Source organism: Triticum urartu, chromosome 7 (assembly GCF_003073215.2).
Source record: "Triticum urartu cultivar G1812 chromosome 7, Tu2.1, whole genome shotgun sequence".
NCBI lineage: Eukaryota > Viridiplantae > Streptophyta > Magnoliopsida > Poales > Poaceae > Triticum > Triticum urartu.
In genome coordinates, this window is record NC_053028.1 from 164,736,377 (window position 1) to 164,757,473 (window position 21,097).

A 21,097-nucleotide genomic window follows, 5' to 3' on the forward strand; every position below is an offset into this window, starting at 1 on the left:
CTTGGGCAGCAGGGCGGTTGCAGCTCAGGCCCACGTCCTTGGTAGTGTCCGGACACTCTATTTGGGGTCCGAAAAACGATTTGTACATCTCCTCGTGCGTCATGCCGAGGAAATGCTGAATAGTGCGTGGTCCTTCCGGGTTGAATTCCCACATGCGGAGGGGACGGCGTTTGCAAGGCTGGACTCGACGAACCAACATAACTTGCATTACCATAACTAGACTGAAATCTCCCTCGAAGAGATCTCGGATACGGCTCTGTAGTATTGGCACGTCCTTCGCTGGACCCCAGCTCAGCCCCCTGCTGATCCATGACATCAGTTGTGGTGGTGGGGGGGCAAGCGAAAGGTGGGGGCAGCTACCCATTTGGCACTTCGGGGAGCTGTGACGTAAAACCACTCCCATTGCCACAATCCGGACACCTCTGGAAAGGAACCCTTTGGCCATGGAGCGTCAGCAATTGTTCTTATTAAAGCACCTCCGCATGTTGCGTACTACCCCTCGACCATTTTCGGCATCACATCGAAGGTCTTGAGCCACAGGCCGAAGTGAGGGGTAATGCGGAGGAAGGCCTCACACACGACAATAAATGACGAGATGTGAAGAAGGGAATCTGAGGCCAGATCATGAAACTCCAGCCTGTAATAGAACATAAGACCCCTAACCAAGGGATCCAGAGCGAGGCCTAGTCCTCGGAGGAAGTGGGAGACGAACACAACGCTCTTGTTGGGTTCGGGAGTAGGGACGACCTACCCTCGGGCGGGCAGCCTATGCGAAATTTCGGCGCAGATATCTGGCCTCCCTCAACTTCTTGATGTCCTCCTCCATGACGGAGGAAGGCACCCACACTACAACAAGAACCCCCCTATAGCAATGCATAGTTTGCAACGCTTCAGTAATGCGTTGGGAATGAATCATCGCTACAACGCAAATATACGTTGGAAGGACATCCGTTGCTTTTGTACGGACAACAACGAATAGCATGTGTTGTAGGTATGCGTAGCTATGTGTTAACGGGCGGGAGGAACTCATAATCAGATCGTCTTCCCATCTAGAATTCTGACTTGTGGGCCCCAAAATAATTAATGCTTTCTGTTTATTTAGTTATATTCTTTTCTTTTCCAATAAGCCACTCTAGAATAATGTATAAGAACCAAGTCAAAAAAAATGTATAAGAACCGAATACCTAGAATTGCATGAATCTGAATCTCCCTGCCGTGAGAATACGCCGCCGCCGAGCAATCCCACCTCCCGCCGTCGCCCCAAGCACCCAAGATCCACCTCAATACCGACGCGTCGTCCCCCATATTGCACGGCCGGACGCCTAACTCCCCTCCACCGCCACCCTCCTAGGCTGCGTCACCTTGCTGCGCTGCCACCGAGCCATCTCACCTTCCGCCGCCGGCCCCAAACAGCCAAGCTGCACTTCAGCCCCTCCCGATCCCTGCACCTAGCAGCGCCGCCAACCAGTGGTATGCCAATCGCCGCCTCACCTGAAGCTGTACGAGCAAAGCGCCCCTGCATAGGTGACCTTCCCTCACCCTCTTCATCTCTTTTCTGAAACTGTCATTTTTTCCTCTGGTTTGGTAAATGTGGAGAGCAGTATAGATCGATTCTTGTACCCAATAGAAGACTAACACCTGAACTGAACTCGATGCAACTGAAGTCAATTAAGAATATCTATCTAGCATAATCATGTGCATCTGCTATTCAAGAAAAAATAGCTTATATGTAATTTCGTATTTTTGCTTACTATATAACGATGACCAATGTTATAAAAAGCTGATACTGTGATATAAAACCTACTGTTCTGATACAGTCAGATTTCAGTATATAACAGAGTATACACATGTTTTCTTGTATGATGTAAACCATTAAATTTCTAATAACTTTGCTGCTTAACTGTTATTTCGATAAAATGGGAAACCATTATATGGTTCCGCAAGCCAAGGAAAATGTGTATGGTTAGAAATGGTCTAAATGTCTGAATATCACTGGCTACACAAACGTATTTAATGTACAGGGGACAGAACCTGAAGAAAAGAAAAAGATAGGTGTATTCTTGCCTATGGTATTGTTTACTAGTACATGGCATTAGTCGATGATGCTTCTTCATCAGATGCATCAGTATGTTATGCAGCTGAAACTAAGTGTATGTGTACAATATAGCTGATATATTGAGTTGAGTGTTCTTGAAAAATATATTGAGTTGAGATGATAGGGGTGTATAATATATCCAAGACCAGCCGCCAGTGTAGGTATTCATTTTAGCATCGGAATGTTGTTCAAAGTGGATGAAACCTTCCAGTTTATCTCTCTACTATACATCTTTTTAGATCCTGCATGTTCAGTTTCATTAGCCTGTAGTTTTCAAAAAGATTATTGTAGTGTACTGTTGTTCATCATTTAGTCCTATTAGTATGGAATATATTCTTCTATTGGCGAACTGATCATGCCCGTTGGGAAATATATGGATGATATACATGTCCTTGTTGGTTGAGAGAAAATTTGATTCTTAGGGTAGTACGATCATGCTGTAATGACTCTGAGAATCATGATGCTATTTTGTTCTTCTCTTTTCAGAATTTCTGTCACATCTGTACCGCCGTCCAGCTGTCTGACAATTGCCGCCTACACCAGCACCAAAGACACGCCCCCACATAGGTAAGCTTCTCGCCCTTTTCGTCTCTTGTATGATCTTGTCTACTTAATCTTTGGAAATTATTTATGTCATCGATGATGCAGTTTGCTAGACAAAGTCTAAGTTCGATATTTTTGTGGTCTGCTTATGCTTGTTAGACATAACTTGTCTTGATCAGTAACGGGAAAATTGGATTAAGTAGGATTCAACCTTGCAATGACAATTGAACTCTTTATTGCAGAGTGGGTATGGATGTACAAATCAGCAAGGTACTTTTGCGTTATCCTAGAGGAAGTAGCAGGTACTTGGCTGGCGTAGATGGATTTTTGGAATTTGCATATAAAGATAAGACAGAAGATACCACGATCCTTTGTCCATGTGAAGAATGCGTGCACACTTCTGTGCTGTCAAAGGATCAAGTCCGTGATCATTTGATCTGTAATGGAATTCTTCAGAGTTATGACAAATGGGTTTTTCATGGCGAATCTTCAGATGAGCACAATAATGATCAGCAACCACAACCTCACAATGAAGAAATGCTTGCTGACATGCATGGGTTGATTAATGATGCCTTCAGGAATATGTATGATGATGTGCCAATGAGTGAGAGTCCAGATCCACCGAATCAACATGGACCAAATTTAGAAGCCGAGGAATTTTACAAACTGATCAATGATTCGAAGAAGCCTTTATGGCCGGGATGTGGATTATCACAACTATCATTACTTGTGATTTTGTTTAATACAAAATCCATGAACAAATGGTCTGACAAGTCATTTGGAGATCTACTTGATACTCTACGCATGGCAATTCCAAACGGAGATGAGCTGCCCCAGAATTTCTATGAGGCTAAGAAGATTTTTTCAAAATTTGGCCTAGATTATAAAAAAATGCATGCTTGTCCAAATAATTGCCAGCTGTTCTAGAAAGACACAGAAAATGATGATTTTTGCTCAATCTGCAAGGCCTCTAGGTGGAAAGATAAAGAACCGGAAACAAAGTTAACAAAGAAGGAAAGAAAAAAAGCAACACCAAGCAAAGTTTTACGTTACTTTCCAACCAAGGATAGGTTGAAAAGATTGTTCATGTGCAAAGAGACAGCACCTCTTTTGCGATGGCATGATGAAGAGCGCATTAAGGATGGCGCACTACGACATCCAGCTGATTCCCCAGCATGGAAGGTTTTAGATGAAAAGTACTCAAAAATTGCATCTGATTGCCGTAATATAAGGTTTGGCTTGGGTACTGATGGATTTAATCCTTACGGAATGCTGAGTTCTAGTTATAGTTGTTGGCCAGTTGTTTTGACAATATATAATCTGCCTCCATGGTTGTGCATGAAAGAATCATATCTTTTGCTATCTTTGATAATTCCTGGGTCCAAAAGTCCAGGAGATAATATTCATGTCTTTCTCCAGCCACTTTTGGATGACTTGAAAGACTTATTTCTGAATGGAATGCTCACATATGATGTGTCTAAAAATGAAACCTTCACTTTGCGAGCAGTTGTGTTATGGACTATAAATGATTTGCCAGCTTTAGGAATGGTTTCTTCACATAAGGTGCATGGAGAATTTGCATGTCCACCATGCGGGGCAGATGCATGGTCCAAGCGATTGAAGCATGGAAAGAAATCATGCTTTATGGATCACCGCCGATTTCTGCCTCCTAGTCATAAGTTTCGTTTTGATGAAAAGTCTTTTGATGGAACGGTGGAGCATAGAGCAGAGCCTCAAACTTACTATGGGCGTCAGGTTGAAGAAGAAATAAAGGCTCTTGGTGATTTTAAGCAGTCAAAAACTTACAAGGGATTAAGTAGTCTATTTACACTACCCTATTGGGACTATAATCTCGTTCGACATAACCTGGACGTGATGCATATAGAGAAGAATGTGTGTGATAATATTTTGGGCACACTTTTAGGTTTAGATGGGAAGTCAAAAGATAATCTTTCTGCTCGTCTAGATCTTAAAGAAATGAATATTAGAGAGGACCTACATCCAGAGCAACAACCTTCAGGCAAGTTTTACTTACCACCCGCATTATTTACCATGTCCAGAAGTGAGATAAAATTGTTCCTTGAAGTTCTTGAGTCTATAATGGTTCCCGATGGCTATTGTGGAAATATATCTAAATGTGTGAAGCCTGCTGAAGGAAAAATTTCTGGGCTAAAAACACATGACTGCCTTGTCCTACTGCAACAATTCATGCCTATCGCTTTGACGGGTATTCTTCCAGATCGTGTCACAACAGTACTATTTGAATTATCTGCTTACTTCCGAGGAATATGTTCAAAAGTTCTCCATGTAAATGAGCTTGACCGTTTGGAAGAATCAATTAGAATCACACTTTGTAAAATGGAGATGATATTCCCTCCTGGGTTTTTCACCGTCATGGTTCATTTAGTTGTCCATTTAGCAACTGAATGTAAACTTGCTGGACCAGTTTGCTATCGATGGATGTACTTTATTGAAAGGTAACAATCTGATGCTAAGAAAAGTGCAATATTGGCATAGTGACAATGACCTGAGAATTTATGTTTTGACATGTGTGCAGGTACCTTGGTAAATTGAAGTCATATGTTCGCAACAAAGCTCGCCCTGAGGGTTCAATTGCTGAATCATATTTGGCGGATGAGTGTATGGCCTTTTGTTCAAGATACTTAGAGGGTTTCTCTACTAAGCACAACCAACCATCAAGGAATAATGACAAACCAAATGAGAATGAATCTACCATGTATGCAAATGAATCCACATTATTTCCTCCAGTAGGGAATCCATTGGGAAAACCACGCACCTACACATTGAATGATATGGAGTCCTTACAAGCCCATAGATTTGTGCTCTACAATTGTGATGTTGTCACTCCATATCTCATGTAAATGTCTTCCCTTAACTTGTTAGCATGTTGACTTTTTTTGATCTAAAATTGTGTTTATATGTGTTGTAGAGCACATGGTACTGAACTAAAAAGGAAAAACCGCAACAAGCGCCTAGCACTAAAAACCATTGAGCGCATGCAGCATGCAAACTTCCCTGATTGGTTTAGAGATCATGTAAGTTCCCTGTTATTAGTTTTCCGATTTTGAGTTTATGTTATCTAAGTTCCGTGTTGGTGTAGGTAATGCAGCTAGAGCAGCAAAGGGGTACTGACAGCATTGATGATGATATTAGATGGTTGGCTCGTGGTCCAATTGAGGTTGCACGAAGATACATAGGCTTCTGTACCCGTGGATATAGATTTAGACCCAAGCGTTATGATAAGAAGACTCAAAACAGCGGAGTTGTTTTGACCGCAAAAACATCAAGTTATGCTTCTGCAGGTGATACTAACCCTATACTTGGAGATGTCATGTACTATGGGAAGATACTTGACATAATTGAGTTGAATTATTATAGAAAATTTTCGGTGGTGCTATTCAAATGTGAATGGCTTAATAGTACTAAAGAAAAAGAAGTAAAAAAGGATAGATTTGGTCGTACGCTTGTGAATTTTTCACAAGTCCATAGTGGTGACAAGATAGAGGATGAGCCTTTTGTATTTGCCAATCAAGTTGACCAAGTTTTCTATACGAAAGACCATACAAATCCTGGATGGTCATTTGTGACGAAGGTGACTCCTCGAGACAATTTTGACATGGGTGAAGAATGGAATGATATAGAAAGTGAACCTTATCATGTCAGTAATCTGGGTGAGCTTTTTGATACTGCGCATGGGAATGAAATGTGGACTAGAAGAGATATAGAAGGCACAACTGTAGATCCTATTACAAGTTCTGATCCTGAAGCTTCAGAACTAAATGAAAGGTTTGCTTCTAATGTCTTGTTTTTCACTGCTAGGTTTGCAAATTCTAGCTTATCTTTACAATACTGTAAGATCAACAATTTTGTTAATGAAACATAATATTTCTGTAGCTGATGCTGCGGTGAAGTTATTTTGAGAGTAATGCCAATGTTGCTGAACAATCATTGAAAGGAGATGCCGTTGAAACGTCGCCGTCGAAGCATGTTCCTGAACTTCAATCTATCAGATACATGTAGCCAAGGAAATACCTCAGTTTGTTAGCACACCTACTTGTCCAAGTCCAGATGAGGGGCATGCATCCTTTTTAGTATTTACCACCATTTCTGCTACCTGTTAAGGTTCACTGCCCCGTATAAATTTCTCCTTGCTCAGTTACAGTTAGGATTCAGTGGTAAATTATCAGATGTGGCAGTTGTTCATTCAATGTTGAATATACTGGATTTTTTTTATTTCTCGGGAATTTGAACACACTTTGTTTTCTCATGAATTTGAACAAAGTTTTTTTTTTCCTTTTGTTTTGTATCTAACATCTCATATATTTTTTGGATGCCTAGTTTGACATATAGGTGAACAGTAAAATCCTTTCAATTCAAATTATATATAGACTATGTATGAATTATTTAATTCTAGGTATGTCGAGTTGAAATCCAACGAGCTTCGCTTGACCAAGCGTCCTTCATTTTATGACGGAGTTACAGAAACACACATATACTTGTATTATTTTGTAATTCGATCCCGAGTTCAGTTAATATTCAATTAAAATTTGAGCGACTCATATATTTTTTCTTTAATTTTCATGTATTTTTGTTTCAAGCTCTTCTACTAACTTTACAAAATGGAAGGGAAAATGTGAGTGAAAATCAAACTTTCTCATGTTAATAACTGTGATCGGCCGGAACTGGCGGTTCTCCGACACTAGTAGAAAAGGGGGCAAAGATCCAGGCCGGGTCAGCTCATTAGTCCCGGTTCAGTCACGAACCGGGACTAATGTGAGCATTGGTCCCGGTTCGTGCGGCTAAGGCATTAGTCCCGGTTCACCTGAGCCCTTTAGTCCCGGTTTGTGTCTCAAACCGGGACTAAAGGTCCCGTTTTCAAACTCTACCCCTCCCCCCTGGATCGCCTTTTTTGTTTTGAAAAAAATTAAAATAAAATGATAAAAACTTCAAAAAAATAAAATCCTTCGAGAGGTAGTTATATTACTACATCTACTAGTTAGGAACCGGGACTAAAGGGGAGGCTTTAGTACCGACCCTTTAGTCCCGGTTCCAGAACCGGGACTAAAGGCCCTTATGAACCGAGACAAAAGGCCCTTTTTCTACTAGTGCGAGGCTCCAAGCACCTTGGGAATCAGAGTTATTATCCCGTAGTTGAGCCGGGCGAGGTCACAAGACCCTATATCATGTATGTGTTCAAAAATGTCTGAAAGAACTATCATGTATGTGTTCCAAAATGTCTGGAAGAACTTCACCAGGAGGCCACCTAGGCACGACCTCTTTCGATGGGACATGACAATGTGGTGATCCCTCAAAACACATTCGCACGTGTGTTGACCAAAAGTGTCGGGGGGGGGGGGGGGGGGGCGGGGGGGCATGTGGGTTGGCCCTCGGATAAGACCAACCTACATCACTAGACCCAGTCGGGTTGCCATCGGGACTGGGGAAGAAGACCCGACCGATTTCTTGGTGTGCAACAGACCCATGTTGCGCTTGCGTCTCTTGCAATAAGGGCGGTGTCGCAAACCAATGTATGGGTACGATTACTGCGCGCCACATGGTCAAATTCTGATCGCACAATCGCAGAAACGGTTGACACACACTCAGTTATCAGCCATGTGAGGTCAAAGAGTCTAAGTATTTTTAGACTTACAATATTTGCCCACATTCCAAGAAAATACTCCCAACTTATTATGAGACTTTTTTGACATTGTCATAGTCTTATATTAAGTACGAAGGTAGTAAAGTAGTATATATTACTTCCTCCGTTCTCAATATTTGTCTTTCTAGTGATTTTAACGAGTGACTACATACGAAGCAAAATGAGTTAATATATACTCTAAAATATGTCTACATACATCCGTATGTTGTATCCATTTGAAATGTCTAGAAAGACAAATATTTGGGAATGGAGGGAGTATTTAATAATCTATTTTTATTTTAATTGATTTATTCATACATAAAAAAGAGTTTGAGAGCCCCCAAAAAAGGAGTTTGAGAGTAATGTCGGACGAAATGCTAGTGCAGGTCGACACTATTTCAGCTCCCTCCATTTTTCTATTTCCCTCGGTTGCTTCCCTCCATTTTTTCCATTTCCCTCCAAAATAAGCTAACTGCCCAAAAATCCTCCGCACTTCTCCCCATCTATCTCAACAGCACGAGTCGTGCTGAACACTAGTCGTGGGTTTCTCTTCCCCAACACCTCTGCCGGCTGGCGGCGGCAGGCGATTCTCCGCCATCTCTCCAATTGCAGGTCAGTGCCTCCTTCGCATGGCCTCTCTCTTGCATTCGACCTCTTACTGGGCTGATCAGTCCGGCCACCGCGTTCGCGCACCTGTAATCTCCCTGCCATAGCGCGCACGGCGCCGCGTCCTCTGTTCCGGGGTCTTCAACCGGATCAAGCCATCGAGGGCAGCCGCGGCACCCAGCAGCTGGGGAAACCGAAGCGTTGGGCTGGGTCGTCGAGGCAACTCATGCGTTCGCTCGCTGCTGCCATGTTTCCTATTCATTGCCTTGCAAGCGTTGGGCTGGGTCGTTGAATCAAGGCATGAAATCAGGCAACTAATTAATTAGTTAACCCACCATACCTGATTCATCTATTCGGGCTGTGTTCCTCCTGTCGATTTTTTCAGTTAACAGCTGCTGAAGTAGTTCTTCAGTTTCGTCAGTTTAGGTGTCGTTTTTCCCTTTCCGTCAGTTTCGTCAGTAGCAAGTTTCTTCAGTTAGCAGAAAATAAGCTGAGCTGCGACTCGGCGTAGTTTGTTAGCACTTTCCGCGGCCCTGACCTGATCGTGGGATGGCACGAAGGAGACGGTCATGGCCGCATCGCGGGGAGCACTGGGATGACAGCGCTCACGACCTGGACGTGCCTTGTTTCTTGTTTTTCAGTTGGTCTCTCTAATAGCTGAAAAAGAAGGAATAGAGAGCAGAAAAGTTGTGAGGTTGAATGCGGCACAAAACTCCATTGTCTCCCTCGTGTGAGCTCGAGCGCTAGGACTGACAGATTTGCTGGTCTAAGGAGTAGTTAATTGCAAGTCTAACTAGCACGTGACAATCTGCATTAGCTTGTGGGTCAATGTTGTGAAATGTATTACTACTTGATCAATGGTATATGTAGACCAATGCTCAACTACATGCTAGTTTGACTAAATTTACAATGTTTTTAACTTTATGTTTTGGTTTTCTCATGGAGCAGATATGACACGAAGTAAACTTCATGTTGTTGAATGCAATGATGAATACATGGCGGAGGAACATATTGAACATGAGAATGCCATGTGTAAAGATGCGGATTCATCTCATGTTCAACCATCATCTTGTAATGGCGAAGAAGGCTTGACTGATAGTGAAGATGAAGAGGACCAGGATGACAGTGCTGCTAATGAACAAGGTAATTACCTTTTGATACTCTGCTAGATATTCTGAAAAATTAGAATCAACAATTGCACTGCCATCTTCTACAGAACAGAACAGAACAGAATGGTAACTTTTTAGTTTTGATGGTGTGTAGTGTGGCTGTAAGGACCATGATCATCAGAACAACTAAAACTAAACCATGTACTATATGGAATAAAAGCATTGCACTTCCCACTATTTACATGGCTAGCTACACTAACTATTGGGCAAAAGGCTTCAGCAAGCAATAGTACACTGCATCGTGTCTTTGCACTGTCGTAAGATTCACTTCTTTTATATTAGTGCTGATTTTTCCATTGTGTTATCAATTTAATGCTCTGTAAACTAGTGAATAACACTATCAGTTGTTCCTCAAGACTACATACCAAAAGATTGTTCACACAGTTGTTTATGTGTGATTAACTACAAGTGTTTTGGTAATCTATCCATGATCATATGAAAATGGAGAAACAACCAAGCGTGGCAGGACAAGGCTAAAAGAAATATGGAATCTTCCAAAAGGGCAGAGAATTGTGGTCCAGTGCAATGAACTAAACCAGCCAATTGGAAAAGAAGCTGGACGTCTTGCGAATTTTCTTGGCACGGTTGCTAGGAATGGAAAAATGTGTAGTTTGAGCTACAAGGACTGGAGAAAACTAATAGGAGAGAGAAAAAAAAGACCAATGAACAAAGAAACAAAAGGGATATACTAGCGCAAGTAAAGGTACATCTCGAATACATTAAATCTCTTTTGCTAACATCATTATGCTTTACGTGGCGCTATCATAACCATAGTTTTGTTTGAAATGTAGATGAGGTTTCTTTACCCTTCTCGCTTGGAAAAGTATATATTAAAAAAAATTGGAGATAGATGGAGGGAACATAAGTCAGATCTGAAAGCATTGTATTTTGATGCAAACAAGAACATGGAAGCGAATAACACCAATGTTCCAAAGGGTGTGATTAAGGATCAGTGGATTACTCTGGTCAGTAATTGGATGACCCCAAAGGCACAGGTACATACACTTGCCAGATTTGTTATGTACATGTTGCTCAGTCATGGTATGAAATTATGAAAAATACATGTGCATACATTATACAATTGTTTGACAGGGGATAAGTGAGACAAATAGGAACAATTGTGCGATGAGGAAGTCGAAACACACAGCTGGAACTAAGAGTTTTCCACGAGTTAGAGAAGAGCTGGTCAGTTTATAAGAACTCGAACTATATGCATGTACATCCCATTTGTACTGCAGGTCTTTAATAAATTAACTGTTTGACCAATAGAGACTAAAGGATCCGGAAAAGAAGTACCCACACAGGGCTGTCTTATACATGCATACACATAAGCACAAAAGCGATAAGAAAATGAATGAACAAGTGGTATGATATTGACTCTCTTTTATCTCAAATTATAATGTTGTTTACCACATTGTTCTGACATACAGTATTCATGTATATAGGTTGATTTGAAGAAACGTATAGCGGCGAATCCAAATTTAGTAGATACTAGTAGAGGAAAGACAACATGGAAAGGAGATGTTTTGAATGCAGTACTTGGCCCAGACAAGCCTGGACATGTACATGGCCTCGGACTAGTTCCGAATCCAAATCAAGTCTTTGATGTGTCAACTTCACGCCACTTTCAGAATATACACCTTAGTTCATTGGAGGATACACCGAATGAAGATCTTTTGGCTGTCAGACTTAAGATGGAGAAGTTGGAGAAAAGAGTGGAAAACCAAGATGCCGAAATTCTGGAACTAAAAGGGAAGACAAAAAACTCTGAAGGACAGGTAAATTCGAAGAATTTCTCCATTATTCAATACATGTACTAATTTTTAGGTTTTAGTTACAGGGTTCTTTGGATCAGATATCTAAATCTCGAGATGTTCCTTCCATTGCTAAGACAAGTTCAAAGAGAAAAGTATGTTTCTTTACAAAGGTTTAACAATTATTTTGATGCCATTTTACAAGTATGTTCTTAGTCTTGTTTGGTTTCAATCAAAAGAGAATTTATGGCGACGGTCATAGTCAACAACTTGGTACTGTTGGGCAGCAGAATAATGTGAAGGTAGTGTATGGATGCATTAGTATATTTCTGTTTGCTTTTTATAGAAATCAATCATCTCTTGTTATTCATTACAGAGCAAGGGAACATTTCTCGATGACAGGGAGATGCAACCATCATACAAACGTCCTGCTGTGGATAAGGTATGCTCATTTATATGTTGTTTGGAATCGAGCATGGTTGAGTAGCAATTAGAATTACTCGCACATTTTGCAGTATGAATGTTTATTATTTATTTTTCTTGGCAATCTTGTAATATATCTTTGTCACAGAACAATGAGTCTTTCATCCACGGTGAAAATGTGCAACAAGAGAAGGAAAACACTAGTGCAGATAAGGTTAGTAACTCCTTCCTTTTCTCAACTTATTAGCAATATCAAGAATCATGAGAAGATTACCATAAGAACTTTCACGCTAATACACCAATGAAATCAAATCTAAAACAACAGATACTCCTTGCGTAGCTGTTGTTGCTTCTTTTCATTAGGTGCTTATCTTCTATATGCTTATTTATTCACAGCTCTGAATCCATTTCAAAACTAGCAAAATATATTTATCTTTAGAATGCTCTTCATTATTCAATACATGTACTAATTGTTAGGTTCTCGTTACAGGGTTCTTTGGGTGAGGAGTCTACATCTCAAGATGCTCTTTGTGTTGGCAAGACAAATTCAAAACAAAAAGTATTTATCTATAGAATGTTCTAGTAATATGTTGAAGTCATTTAAATAAATATGATCATTTTCCTTTTTGGTTTCAATCAACAGAGAGTATATAGCGATAGTCGTAGTCAACAACTTGGCACCGTTGGGCGGCAAAATAATGTGATGGTAGTGTATGGATGCATCAATATGTTTCTGTTTGCTTTTAGAGAAATTAATCATCTTTTTCCATTCATTTCAGAGCAAGCAAAACTCTCTCTATGACGTGGAGATGCAACCATCAAACAAACGTCCTTCTAAGGATAAGGTATGCTCATTTATATACTGTTCGGTGTCCAATATGGTTGAGCAACAATTAATTGTTACTTCCTCTTCTCATGGTAGGAATGTTTAGTATAGTTCTTTCGAATCTTATATAAATCTTCTGTCACAGAACAAAGATACTTCTATCCATGATGAACATGTGCAACAAGAGAAAGAAAACACTAGTGCAGATAAGGTTAGTGCAGTACGTATCTTTTAAACTTCTAAAGCTCCTTTTCACTATGCAACTCTGCTCTCTTGCTCCAATAAATTTATTGCACATTTCCAGCGCGTACTCATGCTAGAAATGAAGTCTGACATAAATAACAGTTTCAATGTTGAGTGGAAATATCTCAGATACGAATCTAAGAGATAAAATTGAGTTAGTTTCACCAAGTTGAAAAATCTCTGCACATTGCTATTTTAGCCTTTTGTTTGCATAATGTTGCAGACCTTGTACATGAAAAGCCAATTATTAAACTGTTGTGTAGATTTGCTAAAAAATACATTGCTAGCCGCAGTAGTTCTTAACATAACAGAGTGTATATGTGGCATTATAGATGTAGTCTTCTTGCACAACAATCTAGTGCACAATATGACATGCCAACATTTACTCAAAAAATATGCTTGCCCTATTAAATTGATCTCCAACTTGACAACATGCATCAACGGGTTAGAGAATACTCTGCGTATATGGCAGATTCTGATTCATCATGTGTACATCTATATTCAGTTTTTCCTTCAGAAGTTGGTCTGATTATTTTGCATCTTGCCATTAGCTTCGTTGCCAGAACACTAGTAAGATCTCAAGAGGAGCTAATGCAACAAAGCATGCCAATGTATGACATAATTTTTTTCAATCTTATTCTTCTCTGTTTCAGTTCTTAAGCTTCAATTATATTGCATACTAATGTTGCACAACATATATTCTACAGAAACAACAATGCAATACAACAAATTGCCTGGGTGCCGACTCGATAGATGTATGGCTATTAAGTTTATGTTATGCATGATTATCTGCAAGTTTTAAATTGCTTATATTAGAAATTGTTTTCTCGTACAAATAGGTTGGCACTGTAGTATTTCTGAAGAGCTTGGGAAATCCAAACAGGAATGTTGCTCTTGGTACGCTCCAAAGCATTGAACCAGAATATAAAGTTGAGGGTGTTCATCTTGGTAACCAATTTTGGGCAGTGCGAGTTGATGCTACATTAGCAAAATCTGATCAGTTGATACGGCCACTAAAAAAGGTCAACATTATTGGTCATGCAGCAGGATTAATTATCGCATGGCCTTCAACCTTTGTATGTTGCTCCTCCTTTAATTTTGCTGCTCTTAACCATATTTTCTCTACAATATTGTTACTGATCTTATTCCTTTATTTTTGTAGATCGCTAAGATAAATTGATGATGTATGGCCCAGATGTTGATTGCAAGGTGGACAATGGGGCTGCTATTTGTTAGTCTTGTGTAGTGTTTTAGGATGTCATTTCTAGTGTCAATGTTTCAAACATTATGTTTTAGAGTGGTTGCGGCGTTGATTCAAACATCCAGACTTAGGCTACTATGTAGTATCACTTATTGTAACCTTGGGATCATGTTATTTGTAATGCAACAAAGTCAATTTAATATATGAGACCTTTATGTTTATTATATTGTGGCTCCATGCATTGTCAGCTTTGCCAATGTTATTGTAGATCATATATATATGAAATGCCATTAGTAGTTCATGATAGAGCAATGCTTCTATACGTTGCAAAGTTCTATTTATGTCTATTGGAATATCATTTGTACAGTGTGCCGCAACACATATGAACTGTTGTTATGCTCTAGTTCTATACGTTGCTAACCTGCAACGCTTTTTGGCACTGTTTACCAACACATTTATATACGTTGTTCTAGACTCTTCCAACGGTGCCTATGGCAACACATATTAATCTGTTGGTAAAGCCCTAGCAACACATATATGAGCTTATAACAATGCATCGATGCGTTGCTATAGGGGGGTTCTTCTTGTAGTGCCACCGGCCTTGAAGGCTGGATCCGGACATGATTGAAGGTCCGAAGCACCTGACCTGAGCTTTGGGTGTTAGAACTCGAGGCAGAGAAAGGATTCGATTGAGCGCAGGAGGGAAAAAGAAAAGGCCTTGTCCCTTTATAAAGGGGATGAATATTAGGCGTCCTCCTCGTGGCCGTTCGAGACTTACCTAAGATCTAGGAGTCATACCAACAGGCACGGTTGGGTTACCCACATTTGTATTAATAAGAATCCCGTGATAAGGGGAACACGATCTCTGCTTTGACAAGACGTGTCAAGAAACCGCCTCGCGTTATGTGCGGGGCTGGTTAAAGAAAAATGGTTCTAATAATTACCGGGTCGTGGCATGATGTCATGCTGCCAAAACGCGTCAGCAGATTAGATTTGTGGAAATATTATTCTCTCTATGATGGTATGTGGAACTTATTTTGCAGGGGCGGACACTATCCTTGTATTCAAACTCTTCCGTGGTGTATTCAGAGGAGGAACCCGCCTTGCAATGCCGAAGACAACACTGCGCGCCGGACTCATTGTCATTGAAGCTTGGTTCGGGGGCTACTGAGGGAGTCCTGGATTAGGGGGTCTCCGGACAGCTAGAGTGCTGGACTATGAAGATACAAGATTGAAGACTTCGTCTCGTGTCCGGATGGGACTCTACTTGGCGTGGAAGGCAAGCTAGGAAGTACGGATATGGATATCTCCTCCTTTGTAACTGACCTTGTGTAACCCTAGCCCCCTCCGGTGTCTATATAAATCAGAGGGTTTTAGTCCGTAGGACAACATACAATCATACCATAGGCTAGCTTCTAGGGTTTAGCCTCTCTGATCTCGTGGTAGATCTACTCTTGTAATACTCATGTCATCAAGAACAATCAAGCAGGACGTAGGGTTTTACCTCTATCAAGAGGGCTCAAACCTGGGTAAAACATCGTGTCCCCTGCCTCCTGTTACCATCCGCCTTAGACGCACAGTCCGGGACCCCCTACCCGAGATCCGCCGGTTTTGACACCGACATTCACCCTCGGGGCTGAGGGTATGTACCAGTAGCTATCTCTTTGATCTCTCTCTCTCTCTCTCATATTCTTGATTCGACACGATCTTGATGTATCGCGAGCTTTGCTATTATAGTTGGATCTTATGATGTTCCCCCCCTCTACTCTCTTGTAATGGATTGAGTTTTCCCTTTGAAGTTATCTTATCAAATTGAGTCTTTAAGGATTTAAGAACACTTGATGTATGTCTTGCATTTTCTTATATGTGATGATAATGGGATATTCATGTGATCCACTTGATGTATGTTTTGGTGATCAACTTGTGAGTTCCGTGACCTCGTGAACTTATGCATAGGGGTTGGCACATGTTTTTGTCTTGACTCTCCGGTAGAAACTTCGGGGAGCTCTTTGAAGTTCTTTGTGTTGGTTGAATAGATGAATCTGAGACTGTGTGATGCATATCGTATAATCATACTTACGGATACTTGAGGTGACATTAGAGTATCTAAGTGACATTAGGGTTTTGGTTGATTTGTGTCTTAAGGTGTTATTCTAGTATGAACTCTATGATAGATCGAACGGAAAGAATAGCTTCGTGTTATTTTACTACGGACTCTTGAATAGATCGATCAGAAAGGATAACTTTGAGGTGGTTTCATACCCTACAATAATCTCTTCGTTTGTTCTCCGCTATTAGTGACTTTGGAGTGACTCTTTGTTGCATGTTGAGGGATTGTTATATGATCTAATTATGTTATTATTGTTGAGAGAACTTGCACTAGTGAAAGTATGAACCCTAGGCCTTGTTTCAACGCATTGCAATACCGTTTTCGCTCACTTTTATCATTAGTTGCCTTGCTTTTTATATTTTCAGATTACAAAAACCTATATCTACCATCCATATTGCACTTGTATCACCATCTCTTCGCCGAACTAGTGCACCTATACAATTTACCATTGTATTGGGTGTGTTGGGGACACAAGAGACTCTTTGTTATTTGGTTGCAGGGTTGCTTGAGAGAGACCATCTTCATCCTACGCCTCCCACGGATTGATAAACCAGAGGTCATCCACTTGAGGGAACTTTGCTACTGTCCTACAAACCTCTGCACTTGGAGGCCCAATAACGTCTACAAGAAGAAGGTTGTGTAGTAGACACCATGGCTATTCTGGCTTGCACTCCAAGTCTCCTGGGTGCCTTCTGGTCCAAGAAAAATCATTGCGAAAGTTTTATTCCGTTTGGACTCCATTTGGTATTCCTTTTCTGCGAAACTCTAAAACAAGGAAAAAACAGAAACTGGCACTAGCACTGGGCTCTAGGTTAATCGGTTAGTCCCAATAATTATATAAAATAGCATATTAATGCATATAAAACATCCAAAACAGATAATATAATAGCATGGAACGATCAAAAATTATAGATACATTGGAGACGTATCATAGCTACAATGCGAAAAAATTAATGGGTTTGCAATTGTACTTAAAGTAGTGTTATTGTACTAACGGATCTCACTAAGTTTTCTGTTAAGTTTTGCGTGGGTGAAGTGATCAAAGATCGAGGAGGTATCGATATGAGGAGAAGGAGGAGAGGCAAGAGTTCAATCTTGCACTACAAAAAAATACACTTCCGTGATGATACGTGTTTGTCACAGTAGGTCGCTCTTTTTGTCATGCATGTACATCCATGACAAATTTATGACAGAATCAAGATAGTCATACCTGTGCTGTCGTAGAAGTGTTCCATGACATTACCAAAATTATCATCACGGAAGTGTCCACTTCCATGACAATAAATCGCGCGTCACAGAAGTGCTTTCGTCAAGGGTGACCGACACATGGCATCCACCATAACGGAACGCCGTTAAGCTATCGGGTCGGGTTTTGGATCCGATAACCCGTTAACAGCCCCGACCAATGGGGATTTTCCATGTGTAAAATCATCATTGGCTAGAGGAAACACGTGTCGGCTCATCGTTTGGACAGATGTCATCCACTCACTTGACAGAAGGCGCCTATGATACGTCGACACATGGCATGGCCCAACAGTGGCCCATTCCTGTGAAAAGGCCGGCCCATTTGACTTGGTCAAAAGCTGGCGGGCCGGCCCATGGAAAGCATGTTAATGGCATGTTCGCATATAGCCCATTTACAGCCCGCTAACCCAAGGCCCATTACGCCCTATCCGAATTAGGCCCAATAGCGTCATCTGGGCCGTCCAATATGATTCCAGCCCGTTTTCACTTCTGGCCCATGTATAGCCCATGCCGTCTTTCGGCCCATATGAGGCCCTTTGTAACTCTTGGCCCATTAGCGGCCGTGCTGAAACTGGCCCGTAATGAACAGTGTATCACTTTACACCCATTAACGGCCCGTGGTGAAACTGGCCTGTAATGAACAGTGTATCACTTTATACCCATTAATGGCCCGTTATTCCGTTGGGCCGTCTCCAGCCCATGTTATCTTTCGGCCTTCTCAGAGCCCATTTATTCTTGGGCTCATTTCCAGCATTCGTTTACTTATGGCCCGTTACTATCATTTTCTGCTTATGGGCCAAATTCAGCCCGTGGTTACAATCGGCCCGTTTGTGGTCCGTTAATACGTTGGGCCGTTTTCATAGCGTCATCAAATATGGCCTATTAACGATGGCCCGTTATGGTCGGCCCATGAACGGACGATTCCAACTCTAGCCCGTTTACGGCCAGAATGCGGTCTGTTTGGCCCATGTTTGGCCAATCGATCATACGGCCCGTATAAGGCCCATTGATGATACAACCCGTAGAAGGCCCATTGATGATACGACCCGTAGAAGGCCCATTGTTTCTACGGCCCGTAGAAGGCCCACTGTTTCTACGGCCCATAGAAGGCCCACTGTTTCTACGGCCCGTAGAAGGCCCAATGTTTCTACGGCCCGTAGGAGGCCCAGTGTCACTACAATAAATATTAGCCAATGGTTATTGTGGCCTAGTTTTAAAAAATAGGTTATTGCAACCACTAGCAAACCGCAGGAAAAGAACTGCACTGACTACAAGCAAACAAATAAACAAGATAACAAGGAAATAAATAAGCAAGCAACTTACACTAGGCTATCATGGCTATTACACATATTACATCCACTGGGCATCAAAGTTCGCCACCAGTGCAAATATAGGGAACACAGTAGCATATAAACGCCGCAACAAAACAAGTCTAGAACTGAAACCACTTCAGAAGAGCTCAAGAAACAATATCCTGGGTACCCATAATGCTGGCAAGATGCTTAGCAAGCTTATTAAGTTTCTCTTGTTTGGCGCTTAAGTCCTCCAGCGCTTGCTGTTGCACCAGAAAGTATGCATCTGAATTCTGCAGGGACTTCCTCAGTCCTTTGGCTTCCTGTCGCATAACATCTGATCGATGTCTTTCAACTTGAAGTTGAGACTCAAGAAGCCGAACTAATTCAGGCAATGAGTTCGAAGAGCTGGTGCCAGCAGTGGTAGCCAGTAACTCGAACACTACATCAAGACAGGACTTTGGGGTTGTCTTAGTGTCTTTAATATAGTTTTTATCAGCTTTCTTGGAGACCAACAGGGATGTCTCACTATCTTGAACCTTATCTGCATTACTTCCTTTACCATTGCATAACAGGGTACTCTTCTCCAATATTTTATCCGCGTTCTAAAAGAGAAACAAACAAACACATCTCAGGTTTACAATGTAGTATATGAAACTCATTTTAGTAAACCAGTTCACTAGTAAGGTGGACAGGATAACAACATGAAGCAAACATATATCTATGTAGTATGGTCACTGTATGGTCTACATCATTCTAGTTTATGTTGCCAAATCAAGATAGATACAGTTCGAATCATATCTATTTAAGACAAAGCAGCATAGACAGAATATAAGTGTGGGAAACTACACATCAATAACAACACTTGTAATGTGCATGGCATGAGAACATAATTGTTTATTCAATTGAAACTGAAATCAACATAGAGCAAGTTACAATAGCAAACAGCCAAACACGTTGAAGAAACAGGTTTAAAACATACCTGTTGCGCCATTGGAGTTTCAATTGCATCCTTCAAATTTGAAATTAGTTGGTATCAGTAAATACAGTGATGCAAGAGCAAAGTAGTATGAACCATAGCTACGGAACCTGACCTGAGAACAATTCTTCTTCTGCTTTAAGCGTTGACTTCGGGTTCGGAGTGGTGGTCCTCGTGATTTGGGCACTGCAGTTGCCTTACTAACTGCTCGTGTTTGGGTGCTCTATGGTGGAGACGGTGCTGTGTCAACGGGAACTGGGTGTCTATCTGCTGGGGTTGGGGTTAGAAGGGGTGTAGCTGGTTCTCTGTCCAACTGGGTAGGGGTACAATCTGCATGAGTGTGGGTTATGTGTGGTGGGGCTGGTTCTTGGGCAAGTACAACCGTGGTTCTATCTGCATCAACAGGTAGCACGATCTTTTCTGAAGACTGTGTTTTTACTCCCACAGATACTGCCATCACTCCCTCCAATTGAAATGGCTGATAAACAAGAAAAGTAATTGAATGTACAGACATTGTAAGATAGACAGGTGCAATGGATAGTAGGGAAGAAAACAGGGCATGAAATAATTCACATTTATGTTGTCTAAGCAAACAGAATAGCAGGACATAATTTCACATATATGATGGCTAATTAAACAGGATAGCATGACACAATTTCACATGTATGATGGCTAAGTAAACAGGATAGAATGACATAATTCAAAATATGATGACTATGTAAACAGGATGACATGATATAACTATACGATGTGTCTATTAAAGTGGTTGGCATGCCATAAATCACAAACATGCCGTCGATGGAAACATGATGGCATAATATAATTCACGAATAGAATGACATAATTTAAATATGATGACTATGTAAATAGGATGAGATGATATAACTATATTATGTCTTTAGAAAATGGGTTAGCATGCCATAATTCAGATACATGTTGTCTATGTAAACAT

At 41.0% G+C, this 21,097-nt stretch overlaps 2 protein-coding genes across 10 annotated transcripts; both read left to right on the forward strand.

Moving 5' to 3' along the window:
- Window positions 1–1,190: 1,190 nt before the first annotated feature.
- Window positions 1,191–6,941, forward strand: LOC125524230. The gene is made up of 7 exons (XM_048689299.1): window positions 1,191–1,524; window positions 2,582–2,662; window positions 2,881–5,115; window positions 5,196–5,516; window positions 5,589–5,694; window positions 5,760–6,445; window positions 6,554–6,941. Exons 3-7 carry the CDS (start codon window positions 3,725–3,727, stop codon window positions 6,555–6,557), a joined length of 2,508 nt encoding a protein of 835 aa, XP_048545256.1. The 5' UTR covers window positions 1,191–1,524; window positions 2,582–2,662; window positions 2,881–3,724; the 3' UTR covers window positions 6,558–6,941.
- Window positions 6,942–8,769: 1,828 nt separating this feature from the next.
- LOC125524862 lies at window positions 8,770–14,743 on the forward strand. 9 transcript variants are annotated; one of them, XM_048689887.1, is made up of 18 exons: window positions 8,770–8,909; window positions 9,852–10,775; window positions 10,864–11,067; window positions 11,165–11,257; window positions 11,342–11,437; window positions 11,518–11,850; window positions 11,907–11,981; window positions 12,066–12,128; window positions 12,203–12,268; window positions 12,398–12,463; window positions 12,740–12,808; window positions 12,893–12,955; window positions 13,029–13,094; window positions 13,221–13,286; window positions 13,870–13,929; window positions 14,026–14,073; window positions 14,158–14,394; window positions 14,481–14,743. In XM_048689887.1, exons 3-18 carry the CDS (start codon window positions 10,864–10,866, stop codon window positions 14,496–14,498), a joined length of 1,623 nt encoding a protein of 540 aa, XP_048545844.1. In that variant the 5' UTR covers window positions 8,770–8,909; window positions 9,852–10,775; the 3' UTR covers window positions 14,499–14,743. The 9 variants fall into 9 exon arrangements, with proteins under 9 accessions (XP_048545844.1, XP_048545846.1, XP_048545845.1 ...); XM_048689889.1 differs by having other exon boundaries at window positions 13,882–13,929; XM_048689888.1 differs by having other exon boundaries at window positions 11,913–11,981.
- Window positions 14,744–21,097: the final 6,354 nt, after the last annotated feature.